We start from the raw sequence: 15,450 nt of genomic DNA on the forward strand, positions 1-15,450 counted from the left end.
ATACAGAGAGACGACAGCCACGGTGACATTCGTGGGGTTGATTTCACGTAACATTCTCGTCTACTTTCGCCTAGTCGAGGGTTCGGACTTTCTCACGTTTGTACTTTGACGTGCCGGCGGCCGGAGAGCGGAGGCTGGACACACAGCCCGGAAACCGGAGAGCCGGGAGGTCAGCCGGCAGGCAGACAGGCAGGCAGGCAGGCAGTCCTTGGGTTTCCCCGGAGCGGGCAGATGGCACTGGGATGCGGAGGTCCGAGGTTCCCGGCGGTCCTCGGGACGGCCGACGCGGAGACGCTTTCATCGGTAACACCGCGCGGGAGCCTGCGAGCGAGAGGCCGTCGACGGCTGTCTTGGTCGCGCCAGTACGGCTGGCGCTCACCAGGGGGCCCCGAAAGTTGCTGCCTTTTTTTTTGTTGTATGTAGTTGCTGTTGAAATGAAAAGCAAACAAGGTCCAAAGTGCTGCGGCGGCCGTCGTGCTGGTGTGTTGTCGGTCGCGCGCTCTGCCTTTCTCCGCCTCGTCTTCATGTTTGGCCGCGGAGGTCCTCCCCCTGCGGCGCTGGGCGGAGTTTCATCCCGGACCAGACGCTCCTTTTGTCGGATCGCTTTCGACCTGACTCCCCGGGGCTTCGGGCACAAAGAAAGGCCACTTTGGATGCGAGCGCGGCCACCGAATCGCCACGCAGTGTCGACGAGCGTGCGGGGTGGCCACCAGAACCACGAGGTGAGTCCAAAGTGGACTTTTTGCCCACTCCGGAGCGTTTTGGGCCTGCTCGCTGCCAGTCGCCGTCTTGTCTTCTCTCCTCTTCATGGCGGCCTCTCGGTGAAGGCTTGTTGGCTCCAGCCTCGCTTCGCCTTTCACTCAGCCGCCGCCTGCACCCACGCGACCGCAAGCGCCAGCAGAACCGCAACCGCACGACGTCTGAACGACATGTAAGAGAGATGTATTTATATTTATGAGAAATGTGCCATCCCGCCTTTTCCTCTTTTTCGTTTGTGGCACACGTGACTCGCTCCACGTCGCGAGCTTTTTTTCAGATCCCCTTTTTCATGCGCTCCGCTCTGTTTTTGCCTCTTTTCGGGCTGTCCAAACAAAAAGCTTCGGACGGCTTGTGTCGGTGGCAGCCAGCGGCGGCTGAGTGCTGCTGCTGACGCCATTTCCGGCCTTCCCGCCACGCCAGCTTACGTCATCATCCGTGGCCAGCATGAACATCTTTCAGGCTGCGTCCGAATGTGCATTCTTTCCGATTTAGCGCACTATTAAGGGGCTACGCCATTTTGGAGGGCTGTCCGAATGTCCAGGGAGGATGAATGCAGGCCCCTCAAAATGACTCTTGATGATACAAACTTGAAAAGTAGCATGCATCGCTGGTCACTCAACAGGTTGCCTTAGACCACAATGCATTGCGAGCAGGACAACCACATGGCGCAAGCGCCAATTTTCGTAATTGTGATACATTAACTATACACATAGAGTTGGTGCCAGTTTCTTTTATGTTCATAAAATACAATGGTATTTTATAAAATATTTGCAACAGTGCAACTTCATATTCTCAATCCCACCTACTACATTTTGCAAATGTAACTGCGCATACGAAAAATACAAATGGTATTCAGTTGGAACGTGTAATCAAAGGATCAAGTAGCGAGCTGGCTGCCCAAATGAGGGCACTGCTATGATGCGGGACTATTTGGGGATTAGGGGGTTAGGCCGGGGATAAGACAGGGTGGACGCGAGGACACAGTCTCACTTTGAGCTTTATCAGCTCCACAACACAACGGAGGCGACTAGTGGACATGACGATGCGTTGGCGCGGCGTGTCAGAAAAGTTCCAGGACTGTTGCCACAACGGTTGATTGCAATCCAAGTAGCAGCGTGGCTAGAATGGCCAAAAATGACAGTCGGTCCAAATGCTCAGTCTGCCTGGAAAGGCCGCTTCAACTTGTGGCCCGAGATGGTTCCTAAACTGTCCACTCAAGAGCCTTGCTGGCCGAATGCGCCACTCGTCTGCATATGTCGACGTTATTGCACCGGGTCGAGCAGCAGCTTCCTCACACCCAGTTGTTCTACATTACGTAACGTCAGCCTTTTCAAATAATGGCCCGTTTCCTATTATGACAAAGAGAATATTTATTTATTTTTGTGCCTTATACATCTCCTCAGGATGCTGGCCACCTCTGCTAAAATGGGCAACAGCCCGACATTTTTAATAAATCGAATCAAATCCGCATTCGGTTCAGTTTTTGGTTTAGAAACGACTGAGGCCATTATTTTTCAGAGGCTGACGGATGATAAGTGACCGCCGAACGGTACCGATGACCGAATGAATGAACAAATGTTTTCAGCTTTGCGTTTGTGCTGTGTGTGTGGTGAAGCTGAGGGGGCGGAGTCAGCTCTATCAGACGCTGCGCGATGAACGGCAGCGGCGGCGTTTCTGCGCCGGCGAGCGGCAGACTGAAGATCCTCACAGGTAAGCGAGGGCGTGAACCCCCCCCCCCCCCCCCCCGTGACGATGCCGGTGACAGTTGTGTCCACGACGGCTGCAGCAGACGAGTGGCGGCAGGAGGATTGTCTGACCCTGCTGGAGAGAATTCGCAGCCTCCTTCCCGATGGCGACGCCATGAAGTACAAAACCACCGAGTCGCACTTCGACTGGGACAAAGTCGGCTTCGGGAGCTTCACGGGGGAAATGTGTCGGCAGAAGTGGAGCAAAGTGTCCACCGAGGTACGTCGTCTGGGGCCGTGCGGAGGTCATCGCAAGTTCTGTGCTTCCGAATGTCGGATTTCTCTCCTTTCTTTCTTGAGCGCGATCCTCGTGAAGAGAAAAACGCTTCAGATCATGGATGATCATATTTCCAATACGTACTCATCCATTTATTTTGGGGACCTTTCCCTGTTTGCATGAATAAGATGAATCTCGGGAGGCGGGACGCCAAGGCAGGTGTGGGTCTGGGGTGTGTGTGCGTGGCCCCTGCTGGCCCCCTCTCATGTGCGCTGCTCTCTTCACATCAGTCAGGGAAGAAAGTGGTTTCAGGGCGACCACAATTAGGGCTTGATTATTTGTCCCTTTCCGTCCTTTACATGACGTCTTGGTTTGGAATTGAAAAGTTGCCCTCTTTTCTTAGTTTGTCTGTTGATTTGTTTTGTTGTGGTTGACCGGTTTACTTTGCTACCAGTTTGTTTTCTTCTCAAGTCAGCCTGATGAGTGTGTTACATTGACCAATCCCTCGTGAAGGATCGCGTCGTTCTTGCTAGCTCCATGTTGCCTTACTTTGCTTTTCGTTGTTTAGTTTCATTGTTTGACTTTGAGTTTGGACTCGGCCCGCTGTCTTGATTTGGAGAAGCCCACAACGGCGGCCGTCCGCACACAACCGCAGATCTCGTCCCTCTAGGATGCGTTGACTTGTGCTTTTGATTTTTGTTATGCTTTGCTTTTGTTTTCTTTTCTTTTTTTTCGTATCTAAAGTCATTTTGAAAAAAAAAAGAGGTGATCCCAAGGCCGCCCTTGTGTCTTTGCCATCTTCAGGTGCGCAAGTACAGAACCATGACGGAGCTCATCATGGATGCCATCGAGTTTGTGAAAAATCCTTACAAAGGCAAGAAGATCAAGGTCTGTCTCGCATAATCAATCCATCTGTCAATTAATTTTTGACTTTGACTGAATCGGATAAAACCCCCAAAAATATATCTATATTTTTTCCCCATTTCCATCCCATTCTTCAAAGCCAGGCCACCATTTCAAATTGACAGTGCAGAAAAGGCACAAACGTAAATTGGCGAGGCCTCCCTACCGTCCGAAAATTGGCAAAAATGTTGATCATGGGTTTCCAAAGTAAAAGCAGATGTTTGCAAATGTCGCATCTTGGGGAAAAAAGCCCAAATCCAAGATAATCAGTCTGCCCTCGTGGAGGGCGACAAAAGTCAAAGAAAACATGCTGGTGAGAGGTTGAAATTGGGAGGATTTGAACAAGCGGAAGTTGAAGAAGCGCTCTAAAAGATGAGCAGAGGAGTTGTCAATGATTTTTGCTTGCGAACACGTTAGCACGTTAGTCTTGTGATTTGTGCCCTGGCGACAGACGCATCCCGATTTCCCCAAGAAGCCCTTGACGCCGTACTTCCGATTTTTCATGGAGAAACGAGCCAAGTACGCCAAAATCCACCCGGAGATGAGCAACTTGGACCTGACCAAGATTCTGTCCAAGAAGTACAGGGAGCTGCCCGACAAAAAGAAGGTCAGCAGACAACACCCCCCCCCCCCACCCCCCGTCTCGCCTGAAACATGAGCCATGCATGTCAGTTTGTTTTCTTTTGTTTTGTTGTTGTAGCAAAAGTACGTGGCAGAGTTCCAGAATGAGAAACAAGCCTTTGAGAAGAACATGGCTCGTTTCAAGTAAGGCGGCGGCAGGCCGGCAGAAGCGAGGCGCGACGCCACCTCGCTCGCGCGGGCGCTTTGCCGACTGACTGTCGCCTTGCCGTCGCAGGCACGATCATCCCGAGCTGATGCAGGAGAGGAAAAAGTCGGACCTGCCCGAGAAACCCAAAACGCCTCAGCAGCTTTGGTACAACCACGAGAAGAAGACCTACATGAAGATGCACCCCGAGGTGAAGACCACCGCCAGCGGGAGCATTAGGGCCCCACCGATGTGCACTTGTGGATGCCCATGCCCCCAAAAATCCACTAACGTTTAAGCCGCTGATTCATTGCAAAACAACAGAACACGGCCATCTGGCGGATCTGCTCGGCGCTCAGGTCCCATCGCAGGCGGTTCATACAATTACTTTTTGGGGGAGAGGATGTCAACCCCCAAATTCTCTTTGCAAGAATATGTTCTATGCAGCCCCACTAGTCTAAACACGGCATTCTGATTGATATTGCCTTTGTAGAACATGAGAAATGCATCATAATGCAGCGGTTGTGAGCCATCTCGGGGGGGCGGCCATTTTGTCACTTCTGTCCACTGAAAGTGACATCACATTTGCTCAGCGCTCGGGTAACGACTAATTGTGGCTCAGCTTCAGAAAACAGGTGAGCTGTAATTGGTCGTTACCTGTGCGACTTTGATCTCATTTTCAGTTGACGGCAAGTGGCAAGAGTCCGCTGATAGTGTAGTGGTACACACGCCTGAGTTGTGTGCGGGCAGCGTGGGATCGATTCCCGCTCAGTGACAGTGTCTATGTGTGCCCTGCGACTGGCTGGCGACCAGTTCGGGGTGTAGTCTGCCTTCGCCCATTGACGGCTGGGATAGGCTCCAGCAACTCCCCGCGACCCTATATAGGATAAGCGGTTTGGAAGAAGACAAGGCAAGTGGCAAAATGGCCGCCCCCGGAGACGGACAAAAATGGCTCCATTTTGCTGCATAGCTCATATTCCACCAACACAGTCTTCAGAATGCCATGTTGGGACTCGTCAAAGCACAAATTTTGGGGGGTTGTCCTCCCCTCCCCTTTAACATCGCCAAGAAAAAAGAAACAAATGACTGTTTTCCAACTCTTTGTCCTTTATTTTTTGTTGAACTTTGCAATGGAGGGCAAATTTCAAGTCGACAAGATGAAAGGACTGAATGTTAGGCAAACCTTCCTCCGACTTGTCCTTATGGTTGTTGTGTGCGCTGGATGGAAGAAGACGCTACATCTATATAATACAACTTTATTTATATAGCGCATTTCATAACAGCTACAGCTGTAACAAAACACTTTACATGACAACAACAAAATAGCAATAATATAACAAGAGAAACAAGAAATAAAACACAAAATACCACAGACACCGGAAACGGCAGAAAAGGGTCAGTCTCACGTCGGATAAAAAAGCCGAAGAATAGAACTGTGTCTTCAAACGGGTTTTAAAAAAGGACGGGGGGGGGGGTCCCTGACCAGGACGATGGTGATGATGATGATGATAGTGATGGTGATGATGATGACGCTTTCTTTCAAGGTGAGTCCAAAGGAGTTGAAGGAGGTGCTGAGGAGACAATGGTCGCAGCTGTCGGACAAGCGAAGACTCAAGTGGATCAGCAAAGCGTTGGAGCTCCAGAAGGAATACGAGGTAACGTCACACAACAACAACGTCAGCAAGATGACAACGACGAGCGCTTTGACCCCGCGTGTGTGCGTGTGTGTGCGTGTGCGTGCGTGCTCAGGACAACATGAGAGCATATCACGAAGCTCATCCCGACGTCAGCTCGGATGATCACGTCCGCTCCGTTCTCACCAAAGCAGAAAGACAACTCAAGGACAAGTTTGACGGACGGCCAACTAAACCCCCCCCGTGAGCCGCACGCACGCGCACACACACACATACAAACATTTCTTGATTCCAATTTTCTCTGGCATACAACGGCAGCTGATACACTGCAACTTGGAAATGTTACAGTCAAAAGCTGAACATCAGCATGAAGCATTTAGCAAAACATTTGTTTAACCCCTTGTCACCCTAAATAATCAAAGAGAAAAAACTTGCCCCGGCTTTGAGCTATTTCTGTACTTCATCGCAGCCACCCAGTTTAGCGAGCGTTCTCTGTGACGTCTAATTAAAATGGAGACGCCCTATTATGGCTCGTGGCTGCGCCAGCACCAACCAGTTCATCTGGCAGAAACTTCCAAACTTGTGTGGCACTCGCAAGCTTTTTGGAAACATTGATTTCCAATCATTTTGAGGCCACCAAGAAAAAAGTGCTTCCGCGCAACGACCGATCGGCTCAAATGGCCGAGTCCTTGCCCCGATCGGTCCCTGAAATCCACGTAGCGCTCGCCATTCCATCGAACGGACAAAGAGTGGCGGCCGTGTCGACTTGGTCCGTCCCGTGTGGGAAACTTCCAAGCCACAAGTGTTTTGCCTAAGCGACCTTTGCTCACCCGAGCAAAGAGGCGGAGGGCGCTAAAGCGGGAAGCGGCCTCACTTGGGCCCCCGTGACAGCTCGTCTTGGGAGGCTCATAAGAAGATTTGCGTTTCCGTCGCAGCTCCCGTGGAAGTTGATGCAAGTTAGTGCTGGTTGGCGCCAAAACAAACGGGCTTGCTTTTGGTATCGGCTGAAACAAAGCAAATGCCAGCAGGCGCACAGGCAAAGGCAAAGGCGCTTTGGAAGCACGTCCTTGCCGTTTGCTTTCTCCGGCGGATCTTGTTTGTTTGGCCACGGTGAGAGGTTGCTTGGCCTGCCTTTTGGTTGTGACGCTTTGGTGCTCTTCTTTTCTCGTCTTTGGCCAGCAACGGCTACTCGCTGTACTGCGCCGAACTGATGGTCAACATGAAGGACGTGCCCAGCACGGAGCGCATGGTTTTGTGCAGCAAGCGCTGGAAGATGATGAGCGTCAAGGAGAAGGACATGTTTCAGAAGCGCTGCGAGCAGGTTGGGGAGCGCCGCCGCCGCCGCCACCGCCGCTCTCGTCCTTGTCGGGCTCGCTGACCTGCCGCCGCTCTTTTGTCCTCAGAGGAAGAAGCAGTACGACGTGGACCTGCAGAGGTTTCTGGAGGTAGGCCGCCCTCTCCCCAGCTCGCCTCCGCAAGCGCACGTCATGAAATGAAAACATGTGAAAACATGTACACTTCTTCCTTCAGTTGATCATTTTGCACATATTTCCAATTTGACTGATGCCGAAACTTCAACTTGACGTAAAGAGAGCTTTACCGATTGATTGATGTCAGCATAGTGCCCAACTGGAGGCTTAGGTTAGCGCATGTTCTTTCTATCACTCACTTAATGTGCTCCCGACAGAAGTCGCTTCCATCGCCTCGGTCAGCATTTGGAGACAGTGCGCCTTTCTTTCAAAACGTTTCACGTGTAATTGGAAGGGTCCGGCCGCGTGGTGCTCGTCGATGGATGGATGGATGGATTTTCTTTCTTGTCTAGTATTACACTGGATTTAGAACAGAATGGTTTCCCCCGGCTTTTGGCACAGGAGCTCCGGAGATTGGTTTGCACGCTCGCTCCTATGCCGCCTTTTTAGTTGCTAAATGCTTTGCGTTTCCTTCTCTGCTGCGCGTTTCCCTGCCGTCAACGTTCCTCATCGTCGCGAGGTAGGCGTTTTCTTCTTGGTCATTTCAGCTCCCCCTCTATTTCCAGTAGGGCGCCCGCCAGGCCATTTCGGACAAAGTAACCCCCAAACGTCTGTGAAAGATTCATTTTCAAAACATAATTGTTGCGGGAAAGTGCGATTTTGAGGGATTTTCTTGATTTTGCATTCATCCTTGCGGTGGCAACTTTGCCAAATCCTGGAGGGACCGATCGCCCGCTTTGAGGGGACGCGAGCTTGATGTGGCTTGGCGTAAACACAACGACGACGGCGTACGACGACGGCGTACGACGACGGCGTACGACGACGGCGTACGACGACGGCGTACGACGACGGCGTACGACGACGGCGTGCGTCGCCGAGACTCCGACTCCGGACTGCCCCGCATGCGCAAATGAGTAGAACTCGACGGTGGCAATGACAAGGTGCCACTGTGCGCAAATGAGGCAAAGCTTTAAAGAGCACGTTGGCCACGTGCCACGTTGTCGTGTCATCCGCGAGCACAAGCTCATCCCCAATGAAATGCGCCCGCCCGCGGGGCAAAGGTGTGCCGGCGTCTGACCCAAGCTGTTGTCCCGCAGAGCCTCCCGGAAGAGGAACGAGAGCGAGTTGTGAGCGAGGAGAAGCTGGGAGGAGCTCGCCTTCCCCCGGGCGCCGTCTCCAGTCCGCACCGGGCCAAGTCGCCGCCGGCCAAGGTACAAAACTTTGCTTTCTTCATCTCGGGAGGACGACTTTGTTTTGGGGATGTCATCCCGGTCCGGCAAACGGGAGCTCTTTGCACCCTCCCCGCCCCCACAAACCAGAAGCTTTCCCTCCAACTTGTTGCCACCGCACGGCTGCGATCGTCCGCCAACACCAAAGCGGTCCCTGCGAGTCGCACCGTGGCCGCGGCGCTCCCCCTGGTTGCCCACCGTGGCTGCGGCGTTGCCCGCCGTGGCCGCCACGCTCGCTGCGCGCCCCCCCCCCTCGTTGCTGATGTCTGAATTGGCCCCATTGGCTCCCGGGGCCCATTTGGTTGGAGGCTGGCACGTGGGCGGGCACGGCAAGAGCTTTCCAACTTTGATGTCTTGTCGTTGATGGATTGACGATGCTGCTGGCCTCGTGACTTGTTTTAATTCTGTCTCCGTTTCATTCCCGTGGTGCGATTTTACAGAAAGAAACGATAACAAAATAGACAGGATCCCTACAACTAGGTCATGCCCGGCAATTTGACGGCTTGACTTCTTCTTCCGCACGTTGGGGGCATCGACTGTTTCTCATTCATTTATGTGACATCATTGACCCGAAAAGAGCGCAACGGCTGAAAATGCCGGCTGTCGTAGGTCGAAAAGTTTCACTGTCCTGCTCGTCCAAGGAGCCACGACTTGTACTTTCATGCCAGTGACTTGGCGCTTGCCCACGGCATTTTTCGCAAAGCAATGTTGCGTCAACCCCCCCCAAGCGACCACGGCAACGGTTCTGTTTTTACCACGGTGGTCCTTGCCCGTCACAGCGGCCCGCGGGTGTCTGCTGATGACGTGAAGGGAGTGAAAGCTTCTGGTCGGTTGTCTGGGAAGGTGCGCGATCACATCAGCCTCACACGCTTGCCCCTCCTCCAGGAGGAGGAGCCTGAGCTTTGGGCCCCCCAGGGCGCCAGGGAGCGGCGCGAGCCCAAAAAGAGCGGCAAGCTTCCCGAGAGCCCCAAGACGGCCGAGGAGATGTGGCAGCACAGCGTCGCCGGCGACTTTCTCAGCAAGTGCCGAGTGCGTCCTCGCCGGGCGGCCTTCCGCGATCAAAGTGGGACGGCCGCCTTCACGCTAAAAGCTTGTTTTTGTGCGACGGCGCAGAGCGACCGCCGGCGAGCGCAAGCGGCCATGGAGGACGCCTGGAAGGCCATGGAGAAGAAAGAGAAGATCCCCTGGATCAAGAAAGCGGCCGAGGACCAAAAGCGATACGAGGTGGCGTGCCTTCCGCTTGCTCACTTTCCACACGTACGCTTCCGTGCGCTGGACTCGGAGCGTTGCTGAAAATGGCCGCCGGCGGTCCCTCGGAAGCGTTTCGACGCTCATCCCTCGCCGTATCGCGCCGCACTTTCGAGGTGTGCTTTTGCCACTCGGACTGTTATTGGCGACCGACGTCGCAGCAAGCGCCAAGCGGGACCAAAGAGGGCCCCAAAGAAGGCCCCACACAGCCCCAAGGGCGGCTCCTACTAACCATTAGTCTCAGAATCCATTCATCTGGCCGTTTGCTTTTTTTTTCGGAACTGTTGAATTTAAAAAAAAAAAAAAAACGTTGTGAAACGTCCATCTTTTCCTTCACAAACGGGGAGGGGGGGGGCGTTTGCTGTTGAAAGTTTAGTCTGACTCGCCGATCGACGGCCGTTTCAAATTCGAGGCGGACCGACCGAGCGCCTTGTAGACGGGCACTATTTCTCCCCCCGGTAAAAAAGGCAAATGAGGGACGACGGAAGGGTACCCACGCTGCAGACGGATGACGAATAACGGCTCAATTTGTAGTCAAATGGCCTGCTCTGCAGGTATACATAATACGTTATATACGTACAATCTTGCAGGCCCGGCTCATCAATGAAATTGTTGCCAGTTGGGCGGAAGAAAGGCAAACAACGTTGCGCTGCCGTTGTTTCACAAGACGGGCAGCGGCTTCTTCTCTGGGCATAAGCGCAAGTGACGTAGGATGTCATGTACGTGGTTTTATTTGAGAGTTAGTAACTCAGAACATACAAACATAACTGCCAGGGCGGTGACAAACGTAGAGGCAAGGAAATGTATTCCACAAAGATATTCTAAAGGCTGACGTCATCAGCAGACGCGCAGGCCACCGAAGGAGCCCCGTATACAATCTTGCAACCTGATCACGTCGGATAGATATCAGAGCTGGGCAGTCCGTCCCTGGGTAATCGGCCCTCATGCGTTTGACGTGGTCGCGAGGTGGCCAAATTTCACCTCAGCCTACTCGGCGAAAGGCTTCTTTTTAGGCTTCTTTCTAGTCCCGCGTCGGCGCGAGCGACAATTGCCGCATTGATTCACGTGACCGACGCATTGTGTTGTTGGCGACAGGTCTGCAACACATGCCACGCACACATCAGGAATTGTTGCTGCTCTGATCGGTCCTTTATGTCACATGAGAGGGGGAGAGAGGATGCAGCACGCAGCTCGTTGCTGCTGCAAAAGCAAACTAGTTTGGCAATAAAATTAAATGCCTCGTCTAGTCATCTCGGTCTCTTTATGGTTGTAGCAGGTACGATATCCATTGTTGTCGCTGTCTTTTTGAAGCCACGCCCCCCCACCCCCGACTTGGAACGCAGCTGTTTCAAAACAACTTATGTCCGGGAGTATATTAAGTATGCTATACTTATATATAATAAGTATATTACGCGCAGAACTCATGTATGACGCTGCCACGTCAAGGTGGAGTTCATGCACTTCTTCTGGCGTCTACCACTTCTGGAAATACGCCGTAGCAAACCTGCATGGTATAGTGGTGTGCTGGTATGCTTTTATTTTGAGGCCGTGAACAAAGGGAAGTGTGGAAAATAAATGACTTGTTGAATGCGACTTCTGGCCGTCTGTTGGACCCAAATAATTACAATACAATATGACAAAACCAACCCTGGGGCTTGCAATGGAAGTAAGCACACGCAGTTGGGTAAGTAGTAAAGTACTAGTGGCGCATTTTGAAGCGTGTCCACAGCAGGTTCGAATAGTAAATTAGCCAGCGAATGATCCTTAAAAAGCTTCTGCCGTTAGCATCTCTACCGCGGCGGCGTCAATCACGGACACTTCTTTATGTATGCGTATATGTGTATGTGTATATATATATGTATATATATATGTATATATATATGTATATGTATATATATATGTATATGTATATATGTATATGTATATATATATATATATATATATATATGTGTATATGTATATATATATATATATATATGTATATATATATGTGTATATATGTGTGTGTGTGTGTGTGTACATGTATTATATACAACTCCAACATCCACTCGAAGTTCAAGATGCATCGTGGGATACATCATGAGCACTAGGAAGGGCAGCCAAAGTTTGTGGTTGCCACGGAAACAAGGGTCGCCTGCTGGCTGATGTCACGCTTTGTCCCGTCCCATAGCGGGAGCTGTTGGACCGGAGGCCGAGTCAGAAGAAGCCCAAGTTTGACGGAGAACCAAAGAAACCTCCTGTGTGAGTGCACAGGAAGTGGGGGGCGGTCTCTATTCAGCTCAGCGCCGAGTCCCCGTCAACTCAGCGGCCTTGTCGTGTCGTCCGATAGGAGCGGCTATCAGATGTTCTCTCAGGAGCTCCTGACCAACGGGGAGCTGAACCACTTCAGCCTGAAGGAGCGAATGGTGGAGATCGGCAAACGCTGGCACACGCTGACGGCCAGCCAGAAGGACGCCTACAAGAAACACGTGGACGCCACGCAGGCGCGCTATCGCGCCCTGCTGGAGGCGTGGCTTAAGGTACCTCAGCCCCGTCCCGCCCCCTTTGTCGGCAGACCCGGGAACCCGTCAATAACCGCTCGCTGCCGCTCAGTCTTTGTCTCCGCAGGATCGCGCCGCCTATAAGGAATTCTCCTCCTCGGTGAGTCGACTACCAACTGCCGATCGCGTTCATGTCGGGCTAACGCTAACCACTTGTTTCTGTCCTCCTCCTCGATGGTCTCATCTGCCACATTAAAATCCTGTCTGCCCACACTCATTCCACTTGGAAACGCTTCACCTTGTGGCCGTTGCCAGTGAGCACAGGTGCACCCCAGGGCTCTGTCACGGGCCCCTTCTCTTCCTCAGGACATATCGGCATGTCATGCCTCATAGTCAACTGCAATCAAACTTGATTTCCAAGTGTCTCAATTACCATAGACCATTTGCCCGTTTTCACCTCTGTTCTGCTCAGGTACAGAGTGTGGCTGTGCATTATCGTTGCAGGCTGACAAATAACTACGGGCTCGCCAATATGATTGGCCTTTGCCCCGCCTCCATCCTTGCTCACAGGGCGCTCACTTCAAGCATAGATTGTTGCCACTCCCGTCTTTTGGTCTCTTGAGTGTTCCGGCATTCACCTGCTGCAGTTATGGCTTGAACCCCACCTTGCTTCTTTCTCTCCCTTTCTCCCTCCCTTTCACCCCCCCCCCCCTCCCCCCTTCCTTCCCTCCTCCTGTCACATCAGCCCAGTCTCACATCATCTCTGCTGGCTTCTGGTTCCATTTCAAAATCCTTCTGCTTCCTCTCAAGGCCATAATATCAGCCATTTAATTTGCACCAGTTTTGATACCTACGCAGTAATAGGTCTCACGTTACTTTATAGCTTTTTTAAAAAAAATTGAGTGTTTTCATTTGTTAAATTGATTTCATTACAGAAAAGAAGCAGACATGTTGACATGAAAATGCAAAATGAAAACATGCGGTCTAGTCTTTAGTTTTTTTTTCTCCCCAACGTGTGATTGGCAGAGGTTTGTGTATACGCTGAAGTGTAGTGGTCGAATGATTCTTTCTTTGTCTATCCCACAGAAGCGTCGCAGCACGTCAAAAGCCGGCGGCAGCCCCGCCCCCAAAGTGCTGGTCACAGCCAAGGGCAAAGTGGCGGCCTCCAAGGCGGCGCCCCCCGCCCCGGGCGTGGCCAAGCGGGCCATGGCATACCGAGCCAAGGTAATGCCGGTCGCCTTAGGCGCCCAGCTCCCCCATCGGTCGCTGACGGGTGGCTTGCGTTTGCAGCAGGACGTCGTGTCCGAGTCGGACGACGACGACGACAAGAGCGACTCATCGGACGACGACGACGACGACGACGAGGAGGAAGACGAGACGTCCGGAAGCAGCGACAGCGAAGACGACGAGGTGATCTTTCCTTGGTTGATTCCCAATCGCACAACTCACGTTTGCCACTCGGCACAAGAGGTGCGAGTAACAACGTGCAAATACTTCAGTTACTCTGCCTGGGTAGTTTTGGGATTACTCAGAGCACTCTTGTTTTGTTTTGGCACCAGTGGCTACGTTTACATGGACAACATTTCTTGAATCCAATCAGTTGGAATTCAAATTCTGATCGGATGCAGTTTTCATGGACACTCAAAATATTGATCCGCTTAGGACTTGCGTGTTCACGTATCACGCTTCCGATCAGAACAAATGATTTTGACATGCGCAGATTGACAACATATACGGCAAGTGGTCGTAGGCCAAGCCGTCGTGTCTCCGTACATTTCTGCTTGAAACGTTATTTCGCGTATTTTTTTCCACTTTGCGCTGTTCCGTCGAGTTAACTCTGCCTAATGGAGCTGCAAATGAGCTGGCCAGTTCAGTCTGGCGCTCGCTCTGCTTGTACTCGCTTCCGGGAAAAACATAAACGCGTATACTGACGTCAGAGACGTGCTCAGTCAACACGTTTTTTCCCGAAAATTTCCAATAAGTGTTTTCACGCACTCCGATCGGATGAACAATCAACATCAACCACCTCTCTCGTTCGGAATTCAATCTTGATCGGAATGGGCTTGATCGGGTCAGAATATCCGAATGGGCTGTGGTTGAGTTGAACTACTTTGAAAACTTCCCAATGGAAAAAGAAAAGATGAAGAAAAAACTGCTTCCAAAAGGCGGGTGGGTCTCCTTCCGTGCTTGGTCACACATCAGTTTGGAAAGCAATCCTGGGCCACTTTTGAGACTGGCAGTCTTTCAAGCGTCCTACATGATGCTTGTTAGCTTGTACGTTTTTGCTTTTACCAGAGTCATTATTGAATGAGTACTTTTTGCACTTGTACTCAAAAGGATAGAATGTGAGCGCTTTCCCCATCTCTCCTCAGCACGATGAGGACGAAGAGCAGACGTCTTCTGACCAATCCAGTGACTCCGACTAGCTCCGCGTCCTCGTTTGGGGTGGCGCTTTTTCTTTTTTTTTTTTTTTTTTTAAATCAGACAGGTGGGTGGGGTTTGTACAGGAACGGGGAGGTGTGTGCCTGAAAAGGGGATCAAGAAATAAAAGCACTTTTTTCCCCTATGCTCTTGTGATTGTCTATGACATCATCTCAGGCCAAGGTCATGTGACAAGACCACATTTATTGAATATAAACAATGCATTGCCTGATAAATAATCTGACCTTCCACCCCATCCATGAGTCGTTATCCCTCGCTGCCATACAACCCATTGTTTTTTGTTGTTGTTGTTGTTGTTGTTGTTGTTAACATGCGCTGTTACCCTGGACAACATGCACGCATCAGTCAACGCGCCCGCGTCAACCTTTTGTCCCATTTCCTAAAACCCAGCTGGAAACAAACCAACCCAAAAAGCAACAAAGCCAAAAGCATTGTCGGCTGCATGTCACGGCGGTACGTCGTGGAGTTTGGCGCGGAGATACGTCTTGACCTCCTCGATGCCGTTCAGCTTCTCGAGCTCGTGGTAGGGCAGCTGCAACACATCACGTGACACGTTAG

The 15,450-nt window shown here is 51.7% G+C and overlaps 2 protein-coding genes across 6 annotated transcripts in view; one reads left to right on the forward strand and one right to left on the reverse strand.

Moving 5' to 3' along the window:
- Nucleotides 1-15,127, forward strand: ubtfl (upstream binding transcription factor, like). Of its 4 annotated transcripts, none has more exons than XM_086044041.1 (20): nucleotides 1-931; nucleotides 2,375-2,469; nucleotides 2,546-2,724; nucleotides 3,526-3,609; nucleotides 4,076-4,231; nucleotides 4,325-4,389; nucleotides 4,481-4,601; nucleotides 5,935-6,045; nucleotides 6,140-6,267; nucleotides 7,204-7,345; nucleotides 7,428-7,469; nucleotides 8,591-8,704; nucleotides 9,608-9,751; nucleotides 9,836-9,946; nucleotides 12,141-12,211; nucleotides 12,300-12,489; nucleotides 12,563-12,610; nucleotides 13,537-13,674; nucleotides 13,744-13,860; nucleotides 14,823-15,127. In XM_086044041.1, exons 2-20 carry the CDS (start codon nucleotides 2,412-2,414, stop codon nucleotides 14,874-14,876), a joined length of 2,073 nt encoding a protein of 690 aa, XP_085900167.1. In that variant the 5' UTR covers nucleotides 1-931; nucleotides 2,375-2,411; the 3' UTR covers nucleotides 14,877-15,127. The 4 variants fall into 4 exon arrangements, with proteins under 4 accessions (XP_085900167.1, XP_085900166.1, XP_085900164.1 ...); XM_086044040.1 differs by having other exon boundaries at nucleotides 2-931; nucleotides 2,549-2,724; nucleotides 13,741-13,860; XM_086044038.1 differs by having other exon boundaries at nucleotides 3-931; nucleotides 13,741-13,860.
- The window catches only part of fastk (Fas-activated serine/threonine kinase), a 6,609-nt gene continuing 6,214 nt past the window's right edge, over nucleotides 15,056-15,450 (reverse strand). For both annotated transcript variants that reach the window (XM_086044035.1, XM_086044034.1), the window contains exon 11: nucleotides 15,056-15,424. In XM_086044035.1, the coding sequence (XP_085900161.1) occupies nucleotides 15,338-15,424 (87 nt within the window). In that variant the 3' untranslated portion in view covers nucleotides 15,056-15,337. The remainder of the gene's footprint in view (nucleotides 15,425-15,450) is intronic.

This window comes from Filicampus tigris, chromosome 10 (genome assembly GCF_054856515.1).
Source record: "Filicampus tigris isolate MCC_2025a chromosome 10, RoL_Ftig_1.0, whole genome shotgun sequence".
Classification (NCBI taxonomy): Eukaryota; Metazoa; Chordata; class Actinopteri; order Syngnathiformes; family Syngnathidae; genus Filicampus; species Filicampus tigris.